Source organism: Heterocephalus glaber, unplaced genomic scaffold (genome assembly GCF_053883595.1).
Source record: "Heterocephalus glaber isolate CG9 unplaced genomic scaffold, H.glaber_assembly_v1.0 deba00000937, whole genome shotgun sequence".
Lineage (NCBI taxonomy): Eukaryota > Metazoa > Chordata > Mammalia > Rodentia > Bathyergidae > Heterocephalus > Heterocephalus glaber.
The window spans coordinates 12,429,040-12,444,021 of record NW_028258173.1 but is presented as its reverse complement, the minus strand read 5'-3'; the positions used below and the strand labels follow the sequence as shown (position 1 = coordinate 12,444,021).

The window sequence follows — 14,982 nt, the reverse complement described above, 5'->3', positions numbered from 1 at the left end:
AGAGAGCATTTAGGAATCAAATGTCCTAAATGTATAAAAGAGAAAGAGACAGAGGAAATGCTAAACATACACTTAATTCACTAAAGAGCTATTGATTCTGTACACAAAATTCATATTTCAATCTTGAGCAGTTAAATTGCAAAAGAGAATAAAAGAAATAATTTTGCTGCACTGGTGGCTATGATCATCTCCTTCCTGTCAATGCATAAGTTCTTGAAATATAGGTAATACATGTGTAGAAGAAAATTCATAACTGTAAAAAGCATGTTAAGTTTTATTGTGCTACTACTTACTTGGCAAAATTTTTTCAAAGTAAAACGTCAATGCCAGATAGAATAAACTATCAAGGAACAACATGAAAATTGTAGCTATGATTAGATTTGGGTCACCCATTGAGTCTGCATTAGAATTCATATCAAATTCCAAGTGTAAGAGCTGAAAATTAAAAATAAACCAATAAATGCAAGCAACTTAACTCTTAATTCTTTTAAAATTTAGCTACAATATAGACTGTGAATATCACTTTCTGCCAGACTCTAAGAATACAAAGTTAAATCGTATGGCTATTTACAGTTCTCTGTTGGAAAACTGGGACATGTCTAAATCGTACTGTAATTTAGTAACAGACACAGTAGACTTAGATATTACATGAAAAGAGTGGACCTGGTAAATATAAGAAAATCACAGACGAGGCAACATTTAAGCAGGTACTTACACAGAATTTCACTAAATTGGGAATGGGGATGAGGTAGGATATTTCAGGAGATGGCTGCATGAGAGCTGAAAATGCTGCAAAATTGCACTGTGCACTTAAGGAAAGGTCAATGGAAAAACATTGCCTGATCCGTATTTCTCAAGAAAGGAGCACTATTAATTTGTTATAAGCACAAGACAATTTATTGACCTTACTGTATGTTGGGGGGGCAGAAATGGTCTCTTCATCATACAAAATTAGGGAAAGTGATGAAAAGATATTTTAGGAATGAAAAAAGTATCTTTTAGTCAATATTTGACTAAGAAATACTATTTTTAACTTCTTTTGTTTTATAGTTTTCAGAATTGCAACATATATCACTTTTATATTATTAAGTGAAAAGGTTAATTGGAATAAGTTACAATTCAATTTATAATATAAATTCCATTTGAGGAGATGATGAAACACATTAATATTTTATGCAAAAAATTGTGAGCCTACTCTTCATTTTTTTCTGGTTACTCATCAAAGAACTTATTTCTAGATGAAAATGTCTTGTGGTTTTAAAAAATTATCTTTGTAGCCCCTTAAGCATGTTGTTCAGCAGAGGCAAAAGGCTTGCAAGTCTAAACATGGAACATGGACTATAGACTATTACATTTCAGAGGGAAATGGTATTTGGGAAATGTCACTAGTAAATAAATGCTCACCTGGGCCATTCCAAGTGTGAAGGCAAAAGGGCTGAAGAAACTTAAAATCCACTCCAAGGACACAGGAAGGTATCTGTACAATGCCACGAATCCCAGACCTCCCCAGGTGACAGTGAGAAGGAACACAACAAGGCCGGTGAGGAAAGGCTTCTTCAGCAAGATGCTCATCAGGAAAGCCAATGCGATCTACAATGAGAGGAGATCCAGTTGGTTTATGTTTCTTTAATAATTATTAGTAGTATGATGAAACAAAAGCTTTAATATAGAAAATTATGGTTTAAACTACACCTTGCATCACAAATTGGCACCACGAAGCACTACAAATCAAAGAGTACGCATCCACAGATGGGCTCATGCCAACAGAAAAGGAGTATGTGAGGAATGTCTTCATTGCAAACCAAGTTTGTTTCTTCGAGGGAGAGCTGGACAGAGAGAGATTTTATTCAGCAACTCACCAAAGACAGTCCATAGAAGAAAAAGAGGCTGAAGACCACCATGAAGCCAGCCAGGATGACAAATTGGACTGATTTTATAATAAATGCCAAGAAAAGGGTCAGAATGAAGACAAAACCAGCATAAAGCAAACCCCAGGAGAACCTGATAGGAAAACAAAGGGTTACTTCAGTATTTGATCAGATGAAAACAAGTACCTAGCTTGGAGACTAATATTATCCATCCTTTTGTTCACTCCTTCCCTCACTCACCAGTTATTCACGGAATCTTCTGTGATATATTTATAAATAGAACATGATTATTTGAGACTGAAGGAAGATATGCTTTTTCTTAGAATTAATACAAATAAAACACACACAAATTTCGTGAAGACTGGAGAGAAAGAAGTCTTACAGGTTTGGTTAGGAACTGTCTCCGCTGCATTCTAGCTCTGTGGCCTCTGGCAATCTACAGAACTGCTTTAATCTGCTTTTCTCCCCTTGAAAATGAGAGTAATAGGAGTGTGGATTCAATAAGACAAGGAAAATGCACAGAGCCTTGCCCCGTATGGCAATCCTTGATCAAATGTAAGATTCTTTTCATCATAGGCAAAGGGTCTCCGATATAAAAATAATTTGATACATTTTTATGAAAATAGGAAATTGCTCCTTATGGTTATTCTAATTACTTCTCGGTTACCCCAGAGTACTTATTTCTCCTTATATGGACACCTAATATTCTGAATATTTTAAAAGTCATGTTCTAGTAAGATAGAATGACCTTTAGCCTCTTACTTTTACTAAATTATTTTCCTTTGTCCTTGAAAGATATTTTTTCTCCATTCCTCATTAATACTTTCTCTGATAATCTAGTTTTTTTCTATACTCTCAAAAATGTTTAATGGACATTGCTTCTTGGCCTTTTGGCTAAGATCAAGTGTAAAAATGTTTAATGGACAATTAAATAATACCACTGCAAATACTACTAAAATATTATTATATAATTAAGAAATTAATGATACTTTATTATGGTTAATAGGTAACTTACGTTGCATTTCCTACTTTCAATACAGATATTTACTACTTTATATAATATTTATGACTATTAGTCATTTATTAATTTACATCCCACAACATGGCTATGGAATAAGTATTATTCCTTTCATGTTGCAGAAGAGAAACCTAAAAAGCAAAGAAGTTGATTCATTTTCTTTCATCTCAGAAACAGATAGAAGTTAACTTGCAGAAAGTTGATAGCAAGGTAAATTACTGCAACCCATAATTATTCGTATAATTCCCATTCATGCAATTCAAATTATATTTTTCAGGTAGAGAACGTAAAACTCTCTAAGTCAACCCCCCTTTCACCTGATTCTATAATATTCTGAGCTAGTTTAAAAATGGGCTAGTCTGATTCTATAATCTAATGGTCTAGTCTGAATATTGTATGATTCCAACCGTACGACACTGGAGAATAAGCAAAATGGTAAAGAGGGTAACAGCCAGGGATTTTTAGGAGTTCAGGAGGAGAAGAGAGGATAACAGATGGAACATACAGCAACTTCAGGACCGTGAAACTATACTACACAATATTGTAGTGGTGCACACATGATATTGCCTACTTGCTTAAATCCACTGAACTGTGTAACACACAGAGTGAGCTCTTATTTACTATAGTTTTTACTTATAATGATAACTCATTAATTTATAAATTGTGATTCATGGATTAGATTAACACAAGGTATATGTATTAACAGTGACATCGTCAGGAGCTGGGAAGCACACTGTCTCTATTTTCTGCTCAAGAAATGAAGCCTATTGTTTAGAATATAAAATAAAAAATGTTTCTGTTACGATTCTGACATGTCATATGATTAAGGAAGATTGTATTATCTTTTGATAAACTAGACTCTCACTTTGAAGTTTTATGTTCTTTCAGGTACACATTACCCAAACTGCCCAAACAAATGTTGACAGTCATAATTTACTGACCACTTGAGCCTTCTTGAAGTACAGGTTAGGGTTTTTCAAGAATAGTCTCATTAGGGACCAGTGTGGCAGGATATTCTTTCCTCTTTTTGCAGAAAAGGAAACTGAGATTTCAGTATTTTAGGCAATTTTCTCATGCAAACATAACTGTTGTGGGAAGGTGAGATTTGAATCAATGTCTCTGTTAATTTTAATGGTTCTGTTTTTTTTCTGACCAGAAACTGCCACTCAGGAGCAAAGCAAGCATTTATCTCAACGTCAATTGTCAAGCACAGTGGTGGCTTTTTCTTTGATGCCCTTAAAATGGTGTAACATTAAAGTGACCCAATAATTGTTCTCTCGGTCTGGCAAAAAACAAACACCTTGGAAGAAAATGTTTTATTAAATGTCAAAAACTAAATTCTCAGGGCCGGGGATTTAGCTCAGTGCCCCGTGCCTGCCTCACAAGCCCAAGGTCCTGGGTTCGATCCCTGGTACCAGGAAAAACAAAACAAAACAAAACAAAATAAAACTTTCTCATAAATCTGAAAACAAGAAATACTGGTTGTTCAATATTTAAAATATTGCCTCAAATGACAGATATACAATCCATTATTCAGCTCAGGGCAAAGTGTGGCAAAACACTGATAAGCATTACACCAGGGGAAATTATTTTATGCAGAATAAAAATGTTAGGATGCTATAGGCTTCAGTAAAGAGGCTTTTTATCTAGAAACCCACTTTTTCTGAGTTTCTCCACTTATTTATTTGTGCTACATGTGACTCACCAGAATGCTGGATCTTGGAGGCCCATCATTGTCATCAAGCACTTCATCTTCTTCCTTTCTCTTGTAACACTAAGTGAGACATAGTAAGTGAATGGGGAAAAACAAATAATACAGATACAAATGAAGAAATCTGTTATCTTTCCTTCTTGACCAATGAAGGGATCTATCTTCATGTGTTTTCCAGTAACTGACATCAATTCTTCCATCACTGAGTGATTTGTTGAGATCTAAACATAGATATCAGTGAATAAAATTTATGAATTCAGATGATATCCTCTCTTTTCTTTCCATGAATTTATACTGTGCTTGTCTGGATTCAATGTCAATCTAAATTTCCTCTTATATATTCTGCTTCTGGTACACTTGTCATACATTCTGATGCACCCTAATTTCTCAGACTTTACAGTGTGTTTTATCACCTCTATGCCTGCCACTGCCTGATCAACTTTCTTGGAATTTTTCTTCCTCATATGAAGTAGGCATTCTTCCCACCTGATAATTCAAGCATAAATATCATTTCAATAGAAGTTGTTCTATAGTATTCTAGGCTGCGACTCTTGCTTCTCTACTCACAAGAACTTAGTAACTATGCTGTGTTCTAATAATTTTCTTCTATTCTAATAATTTTCTGAGTTCATGCCTGGCTTCCTGGCACTATTGAATTCCGTTAGCAAAAGTACCTGTTCTAAATGTTGTTATCTCCATCTTTATGCTATACTTGGCTTATAGCTGAAAAAAATGAGTAAATGACTAACTAAAAGAATGAATGAAAGAGTAACTTAATGGGTAAGCAAATGAATGGCTAGAGCTTTTTATTTATATTTTCTGTCACAAAACTTTTGATATGTCTAATAGCATTAATTTTCTTTGAATATTAATTTCAGTTGAACATTAATTTACATTAAATGTTTTGTACTCACTTCTATAATGGCAGCATTTATAGCTGCTTGAAGAGCCACAAAACCTTCTGTCCAGAATTGTGAAATGCCACAATCAAAACTATCTCTAACTTCATGGCAATGAACTTTGGGGGGAAAAACAGAAGCATAACTTTAATTATGGAATGTAGTAGTCCTGAATATAAGAAACAATGGATTTTACAAGTCTCCAAACTTACATGCTTAATGCTTATATGTTGACTCAAAACCCATAAAAAACACAAATTCTAGTAATTATCCTCAAAGTGTAGAGAACAGAGAATTCCTACTTAAGAAATGTTCCTTAATTTCTATTTTATTCTAAGATTCACTCTGAAGCTTTTCCATATTTTCTTCTGTGCATTGCTGCCTCTCATTTTTGTTTAGCTTATTTTCCCTGCTTTTCTACTATTCTCAAAATAATTTTTATAATTATAAAAAAGTAGTAAAGCAGTGTAAAATAAGCCAAAATATAAAACAAAGCATTTGCTAATAAGATTACACTGCATATAACACAAAAATGTCAACAAAAGGAACTTCTAAGATAAAAGTGAGTTTTAAAAATTTGCTTAATTTTCTGAATTTTTTGTCTTTTTAAAATAATCTGTATTATAAATAATGAACTTGCAGGTAAAGGAATAGGAAAATAAGTCATCCGCAATAGACTAAAAAAATTGAATGCCAAGGGGGTGAAAGTCTTCTGGAATGAAAATTATAAAATACTGGAAAAAGGACCTGAAGAAGACACTAGACAAAGGAAGTCTTTTGGAGAAAAATTATTTTAAGAAATGAAAAGGCAAAACTACCCATTTATTGGGTAATAAACAATTATAGTTTATTAGAGAACAATTAGGATTAGAACAATTAGGATTAGATTAAGAAATTAATTGAACACATTATTAATTTTAAATATTTTTAAATTATGAAAGTATACTTAAGATTTACACATGATATAGGAATTAGTTGAAGAAATATCTTTGTATTGACTACCCACTTTAAAAATAATCCATTAATAGGGTGAAATCCTCTTATGTCTCTTCTGTGAGCTTGTCCTATTGCTGCTATTACCATCTCAAACTTTCCTGAAATTTGCAGTCATCTTTTAAATCTTCTTACTTTTTTTGACAATGTTTGTATTTCTAACCAGTACTTAATAAGCAATTTAAAATTTTTTACATGTCCAATTTTATGTCTTTTTTAGTAACTAATAAAATCTTTTACATATTAAGAATATTCACCTTTTCTGTTTCACTTGATGCAAATATCACTGTATGTGACCACTCTTATGATCCTTTTTTATGAATATAAATCTTGCCATGCCTTTTAATAAAATTTTATGTTTTCCATTAATGGAAATTTTTTACTTATAGATTTTCCCTCTCTAGATAATTTTATAATTGCTACTGTTGGTCAGTCTTTTCAAAAATGCTCCTCTGTCACCAATTGCTACCAGTGCTTCTTGGTTTTTCTGATAGTATATTTTTTTCCTTTCTACTGACAAAATTATTCTATAGTATATGTTTGATAATCACATTTTCTCAGCATCTAACTCTTGTGTATTGCTTCTTGCATACACATAGTGTGTAACTAGCAATTGTGGACTGTGAATTCACAATCAGAGAGGATCTGTCTTCGGGTCTTTTCTGGCACTACAGAGAAGTCTGAAGTTTAAGAACAGTTTTAGACATGCACTCAGCATGCACTCAATCCACTATCATTTTAAAATATGTTTGTACTTGAGGTTTTACGACAATGTAGGTGGTATAAACGAGAACTACAAGTCGACATAAAGACAAAAAGATGCTAAAAATTAGCAAAACAAATTTTTCCTTTGCCCCACCCAGAGCCCAAGGTACAACACAGAAGTTCTCTTATTCTTTTTCATTCTAACAGAGTGGTTTCCTTCTCCCTCTTCCCTTGCATTTGAAATTTAGCCTTTGGAAAATCCCAGCCTAATGTAGCTGTCTCCAGCTAATGCAGGCACAAGACCATGTTAACTTGTCTTAAAGTTGCTACTGAAGTGCAGACTTCTTGTTTGCAAAGACTGATAAACTGATAGAGCTTTATTAAACAACATTATTATAACAACCTGATTTTTGATACCCCTTTTCTTGTTGGCCATTAGAATTTCCTACCTTTCATGTGAGCTTAGCTTAAGAAGAATTTTTTCTTCCAAAATAAATTGTCTAACATTTCTAATCTATCTAACTTTCCTTACTTCCAGAAGTCACTGTTACCTTGTTATTGAAGTTGATTGTTTTGTACTAATTAATATCTCTACACATGCTGTATTGTATAATACGAATTGAAAGCTCTGTAGTTTTGTAGCTGGAAAGTTACCTGAATGGTCTTGGTGCTCCTTAATGATTGGGATACGAGATCCTCTGAGGAACTTTAAGTGATAAGAGAAAGGACTGGTAAATATGACTCTCACTACATCTTCATAATGGGTTGAAATGAGTTCTGTCATATTTTCTTCATCTGGAAAAGCTATTACTTTTCTTCCTGCCATTACAAGAAAAACATTATTGCTATAAATGATTTACTAAAAACAATGACTCTGGGAAACCAGATTCTATTCCTTCTAATACATTTGTTTTCATAAAAATGAACCCAAGTTACACAACGATCTTAAATCACTCAAAGTAAGGATGAGAAGAATACATTTCTAACATTCTAAATAACATCAGAAGGAATACATGGAAATTAATTTTCTTTCATGGTCTCCAATTAATTAGGCAGGTAAGTGACATAAAATATCATAACATTCCAAATAGACTATTAACAGAAAAATTATTCATCTAAAATCCTCAAACAGTGTAAAATAGCGAATTGTATATAGCCCAACTAGCCCTGATTTGCATTAGTGGAAGTAACTATACAAGTTTATTTTTTGCAAAAAAACCCAATTATGTATGATTAACATATCCCAGAAGAGTATAAAGTTCTTAAATAGTAGAATAGCAAAGTGGGTGTCACTAACATAATTTCTATTTTCCACAGATATTGTGTTCAACTCTATAATAAATGTGTGTATAAAATTTTATACAAATATATGTTAAAAACTGAAAGAATGAAAAGTGAATACTTGTTTCTTCATTGCAATGGGTATTTGTGTAAAAGGGGAAGACCAGACATCAGGCATTCTTATAAAAATGGATCTTAACCCTTAGTGCCTATCCTAAATCTGTGGGATACTTGACAGGATACCAAACATTTGTTCCTCCATCATCTTAAAGATGCTGTGTTGATTGTGAGACTAAACTCTAAAAATATGGGACATGGTAACTGTCTAACAAATATTATCATTGCATTTGCCTGGGAATATTCAGAAGCACAAGTTCAGAACACTGTGGACCTCAGCAGGACATCCACCAAAGACAGGATGTGTCCAACACATCTCAGGATGGGGTGAAGGTGGGCCTTCAGTGGACATTCACATCAGGACACAATCTGGAATAAGAAGTGGATTCAGCATTGGTAGGTAAGAGGTATTGTGTAGTGTTGCAAATTTAGGTGTAAGGAGTGCTATGATGTTTGGTGAGGTGCCACAGGAAGGTAAGTTTGGGACAGTTCACATCCACAGGTTCGCAGTGTACACTGATGCATGGACAGGAAGGAAAGCCCGGCATCATCTGGGAACTGAGGGCCACAGAGACTCTACATAGTAGGTGCTTGCATTTGTGCTACAGTGATCGGGAACTTCTGAATACGGAACTTGCTTTTTGGGGTCAGAATTCAAAGCAAATTTAATGGTTACATGGACCAGTGTGGATCTATGGACAGAGCTGTCTAAAAAGGGAAAAGTGGTTATATTAATTTCCAGCAACTTGTATGAAAGTCTGCAGGTCACCTAAGAACAGCGCTCTTTGAGGGGGATTCTGATACTCCAAGGTAATTTCAGTTTCCTTCTGTGACATTTTGATGCTCAAATTTAAATCACATTTATGGAGTAATCTTCATGGATGATTTTTTTAGGGTTTTTTTCTCATTTTATGTTAAAGAACACTATCAGATATGCATATGTACTTGTAAAAAGAAAAATAATCTGTGAGCTTTATTCTCCTGATTTCCATTCGTCCTTCTACTAAGCCTCTTGAGATTTAGGGGTGACATCACACTTCCTCTTTTCTTTCCATTATGTGGTTTGGAGGTATTGTCATGGGGACTGAGATCCTATGAACTGGAATATGAGAAAAGATATGCTTTTCTTCCATGAGTGTTGCTAATCTGATTAGAAGTAAGTCTTGAAACTAAACTAACAAGTCTAGAATAAGTACAGTTGGTAATTACGTTTTTACTTAAAACTATATGTGTCAGGATTCTTTCACTTATCAATGAAAGGTTCAAGATAAATAACATGCTATTGAAAAGATACTATAAAAGAGGATAAAGATGGCTTACAGTTGCTTTAGGATTTATACAGAGTGCTATAATTACATTAATCAAAAGTTCTTTGAACCAAGCTCAGTGTTATTTTAAAAAGAGAAAAAAAATTATGGCCAAGTTCTATTTGCAGTGATAATGCTCATCTTACATATTCACGGATAGCTACTCAACTGTAAAATAACTCAACTGTGGACAGGATTTGTTTGTTTTTTGTTTCTGTTTCTTTGAGACAGGGTCTCACTCTGTAATTTAGGCTGGCCTTGAACTCACTACGTACTCCAGACTGGCCTTGAACTCGTGGCAATCCTCCTGTCTCAGCCTCCCCAAGTACTAGGATTACAGACATTGGCCACCACACCGGGCAGGAAGAACAGACCTTGAAACATAGAATACACCTAGAAGGAACCTTCACATTTGAAAAGGAAAAATCTTTTGGATGTTAAGGAGTGATTTAATTTCAAATTCAAGAAAGGGCATTGATAAATGCTTGTTAGCCAAGAACACAACCAAACACCTTCAGACTTCTAAATGTTACTTGAACAGCAAGGGTCTCATTTTAGTATCAACAAACCCCTAAACACTCCAAAGTTTGAAAATCCAGTCTTGTGTTTCAAAAATCTGTACATAAGTTAGTTATTTACTTTGTTTAGAGAATGAGTGGTATAAGCACTCTTCTCCCTGGCTTTATTTTGTTTGCAGATAATGATTTGTAGCCCTTTTCTGTAATCAAAGGAAATTATATTGACATTCTGTATTACCTGGTAGTTTTGACAGCAAACATTTTATTAACTATAAATTAATGGTATATGTTTGTGACCAAATTAAATGCAGAAATTCCCCGATTTTATATAAAACTTACCCGTCATGAAGGAGGCAGAAGAGACTTTATTCATTATCCTTTGAGTTGTTTTATTGAAAGGTGTGTATGCAATCACAAATGCGGAATCATTAAATGAATCTATACGTCCCAGGTCTACAGGAGGCATTGATGAAAAATCATAAACTTCATGAAGTGTGTAAAAGGTGCACAAGATCAATAGTAAAAATGCTGAGTACAACCATTCCTACATACTCAGAGAGAAAGAATGAAGAAAATAATGACAAATAAGTCAGTCACAATCCGTTTTGTCATATAGCTGTGCTTTTGTTTGGCTACATTTCCAATTCATCTCCTGTAGTGTGTGCTTGTTGACATATGCGAAACACAGAGGTTGAACAGTGTCACTAATTTCAATGAATTTTCCATAGAAGTGAGGTTGATTGCTCTCTAAAGCTTGCGCCTGTGCATATATTGGATTCTAATGCATATCAAAAGCACTGACAATTGGGCTGTGATCAGAGGCTTAAACTTTATGCACCAATATGTTTGATTTTACTGTAAGTGTATGTGACACATGACAGTTCTAAGGCATTTTTCTTTAGAAATAATTAATACCTTGGTTACATTTCAAGACTGCAGGATTGAAAAGTTAAAAACTGCGGGGACCTTAGAATACTGGCCTGGTATGGTAGGTATTAGGCCTAGAAACCTGTAAACTACAAATAACAAATCACTTTTCAATTTTTTAATTTCCAAAGTATTTGGCCTTACAAAGAAGTTCACTGAATATGTGCTTAGCACAATCACAATTTGAACAACAAATGCTAACTAGTTATGCCTATCTGATACTTAAATCATGCAAGATTATAAGAAATAATGTTTTTTTTCCTCCACCCTATTGTATCAACTCTCTGAAATCTCTATTTTCTTAAGAAACCAAATGCTTATTTTAAAAAAATAGATCAAAAACTAAGTCCTTGTTCCCAGACATTGCATCTATTGGGTCAAATGTTTATCATTCCTTCAATTTACCATCATCTTTATCTTAATTCACCACCATCTTCATCTTAGCATTAACGAATACAACACTAATATTTAAATGCCTTCTTAAGCTTTTAAAATATTTATTGAATTTCAATTTCTGCCTTCTTTATTATATTTAGTCCTTAATATATTGGCTCCGCCTTCACTGCAAAGAAATGTGGTTTATTTTTCAGGGCCAGTCTATAAAGAATACTTGCCACAGAGGGAAATGCATTTTAACAGCACACATATGAAAGAACATAAACATTGCATCATACCATCAAAGTGTCCCTTTTCATTCTCTTTTTTTTAATCAAGTTCTTGCAAAATAGGGCCCATGTTTGTTGACACACGCTTATCTTTCTTTTCACCATTTTGCTGTTTAATAAGAAAAAAGGAGAAATAGAGGTTAAGATCTTAATATAAGAAAAGATTTTGTGAAAACAATTCATACCCTGATTACCCCACATTTCCAAAGAGATGTTTAAATTCTGTGAATCCAAATTTAGCCCTTCATCTCTCTAATGCCTTTTATCTCTCCTTCTTCCACATCTCCTTCTTCCACTGTTGACTTTTTCAACAGTGTATTTTCTTAAACATATATACATCTATTCATTCTATAAACACATTTTAATGCATTTGCATTGTTAGATTCTCTGCAATACAAATCTTTAGAAACTGATTTATTTAAAAACAATTTAAGAGATATTTTGTGAGCTTTTACAGAAGTCATTTCACTTATATTAATAGGATGTGAGGCAACTACACAATTTCATTTTCCCTGGGGGGAAAACTTAATCTTCATATTTCTTCTATGAAAATGTTACAATGTTAATATAGAAAACATACCAGATTTTTGGATCCAAATGATTCTGTTCTTTTTGACAATGTAAAGGGGATTATATCATAAATATAATGACTCTCTGTTCACCTGAGACAAGATATCTAGGTGATGAACCTAGAAAAGGAATTGCAGTTATTAGGTATACAATTACCAATCATCATCATCCTTCTTCTCATTTTACAGAAATTTAGTTCCACCTTCTCTGTTTATAATATAATACACAAGAGTAGATATTTCATGACAGTCATGAGTTGAATCAATGTACGTATTGATTTCACAAGTTACCATGGAAAGACCATAATACGTGGTGTGCTGAAGGTGGTGGAAAGAGTTTCCTTGAGAAGAATTCAGAAAGTCTTGAGCTGGATTAAGAACCCATGAGCTTTGACCTATCTTTTTCTGCTTCCTGTCATTGACCATCTGGAAGAATCAAAATGACGCAGGTTATAAAGGAAGTGGTTATAGTCTTAGAGGGCAGGACTGCTAAATAAAAACAAGATGAGTGTGCTCTAGTGGGAGAACTTGGGAATGGAGAGAAATAGTGTTTACTACTTTAGAGCCTTAGATTGAGGAAGCACACAGTGGAATTTGAGTCAAACTTGGGCACTCACCCTCTTACATACTCTTTTCTGATGAGGAGTGCTTCTCACCACGAGCACCACCTCAGCCATTCTATGTTGGGCACATAGAATGATACTATTGAAAGCAATCTTGGTTTTTGATCAGCAAAGAAACAGTAAAGAGAATAAAGAATTTGCTTTAGCAGCTTTTATAGCAATATAAAATTTCTGCAACATTACAGTATATGTTTAGTATTTGTATAATTATTGCTCTGGGAATTAGAAATAAAGTGATTCTTCACAACATGGTTTGAAGGATGTTACTGTGCAATGTTCTGGGGAAATATCATTCTTCCCAAGTTGACAGCTGGGAGAGTTGAGCTGCAGCCTGAGGAAATGGAAGGCCAGGCCCTCTATGGAAGGGCATGTTGTGAATGCAGCTCCTCTCAGCATTTGGGCGGTCCAGTCACCCTGATCCTGAGGGGCAGAGTAACATCTATGATTTCCAAGAATGTGAACCAATGGCACTTCTGCTGTGTGTGTGTGGGGGGCTGTGCACATGTGGTTTGAGTGGGTAAATGACTTTAGTGAGGAAAAGATGAAGAGATGAAACAAGTTAGATCTGGACCATCTTGAAAGGAGCCCCTGAGCAGGAATAATCAGGAAGTGGAAGTACAGTGGTAGATGAGTCCCTTCCTGCAACAGAAGCATCAAGTTACACTCAGGAATTCTCACTTGTATGAAAGTGTTCCTGAGGGGAAGAAGGGTCTTCTGAAAAGTTGGTGCACATGTCAGTCAAGGATCTCCAGATAAATGGACAATAGGGTGTGTGTGTGCATATATATATATATATATATATATGTATATATATAGCTATCTATTGATATCAATATACATTAACTTTAACAGAAAAGAGAGATTAATTGATTTTAAAGAATTGGGTTCATCCAACTTCCAACTGTGGGGTAGCAATTTTAAAATCTGAAGTGAAGGCTACCAGGCTAGAAACTGAGGAAAGAGTTGGTATTGAATTCTTAAGTCCAACTTTTGCAGGGCTGCAAGCTGGAAATTTAAGCAAGGCTTCTAGGTTGGAATCTTGAAGAGAATACCATATTCTCTTGGAGAACTTCAGCATGTGTTTTCTAGGCCTTCACCTGATTAAATAAAATTCACTCACCCCTGGGATAGTAATATGCTTTCTCAAAATCTACTGCCTTAAATATTAAGCTAAGAAAAGTACCACTTTTGCAACGTTTACACTAGTATTTGACCAAACAACTGAGTACCAAAACTTGGCCAGGTTGACACACAAAAATAACCATCAAAGTGTGGGACTTTATACAAATTTTTTTGCAGCAGACACTGTATGTATTTCCCAAGAGGAAAAGTTTCAGTGCATGGTTGATTTTTACGTCTTCTAATAACCCCAATCAACGACTCCTACACAAATATGACGTGCTTGGCATTTCCTGGAAAGTTTGTCTATAAAGAAGAACAAATGTTTATAATATATTCATAAAAGGTTATAATTGCATAAGAAAATAGATTTCTTAGCCTGAATTACAAAAAATATTATTTTATAAAGAACATTAATTTTATGCAAAGCATGACAGGGATGGCTTATATAAATGAAACAGGACTTTAAGGCACAAAACCTGCATCTCCATGCTGACCTATGTCAATTGGCTCTTACATCTTGAAATTAGCTGAAAGTGACCTCTTTTTGTTTTCCATGTGGCTGCAGAATGGCCAGCATAGTTTTTCTGCAACATTGTCACAGAGATAGGAGTAGTGTGTCCCTGTCCAAAGCCCTCGTCTCAGGCATGAGATAGAATCAT

The 14,982-nt window shown here is 34.3% G+C and overlaps 1 protein-coding gene across 3 annotated transcripts in view; it reads right to left on the bottom strand.

Annotated features, from left to right (window-relative positions):
- Positions 1–14,982, bottom strand: part of Abca8 (ATP binding cassette subfamily A member 8) — a 65,229-nt gene that overhangs the window by 48,869 nt on the left and 1,378 nt on the right. The window contains exons 2-10 of one of the 3 annotated variants that reach the window (XM_013067620.3): positions 12,590–12,698; positions 12,019–12,118; positions 10,757–10,961; positions 7,849–8,013; positions 5,512–5,615; positions 4,592–4,818; positions 1,860–2,001; positions 1,405–1,590; positions 294–435 (exon numbers count right to left, since the gene is read on the bottom strand). In XM_013067620.3, coding sequence (XP_012923074.1) covers positions 294–435; positions 1,405–1,590; positions 1,860–2,001; positions 4,592–4,818; positions 5,512–5,615; positions 7,849–8,013; positions 10,757–10,961; positions 12,019–12,114 — 1,267 coding nt within the window. In that variant the 5' untranslated portion in view covers positions 12,115–12,118; positions 12,590–12,698. Of the gene's footprint in view, positions 1–293; positions 436–1,404; positions 1,591–1,692; positions 1,812–1,859; positions 2,002–4,591; positions 4,819–5,511; positions 5,616–7,848; positions 8,014–10,756; positions 10,962–12,018; positions 12,119–12,589; positions 12,699–14,982 lie in introns of those variants that run through there. The other 2 variants (XM_013067621.3, XM_013067623.3) reach the window with 2 other exon arrangements.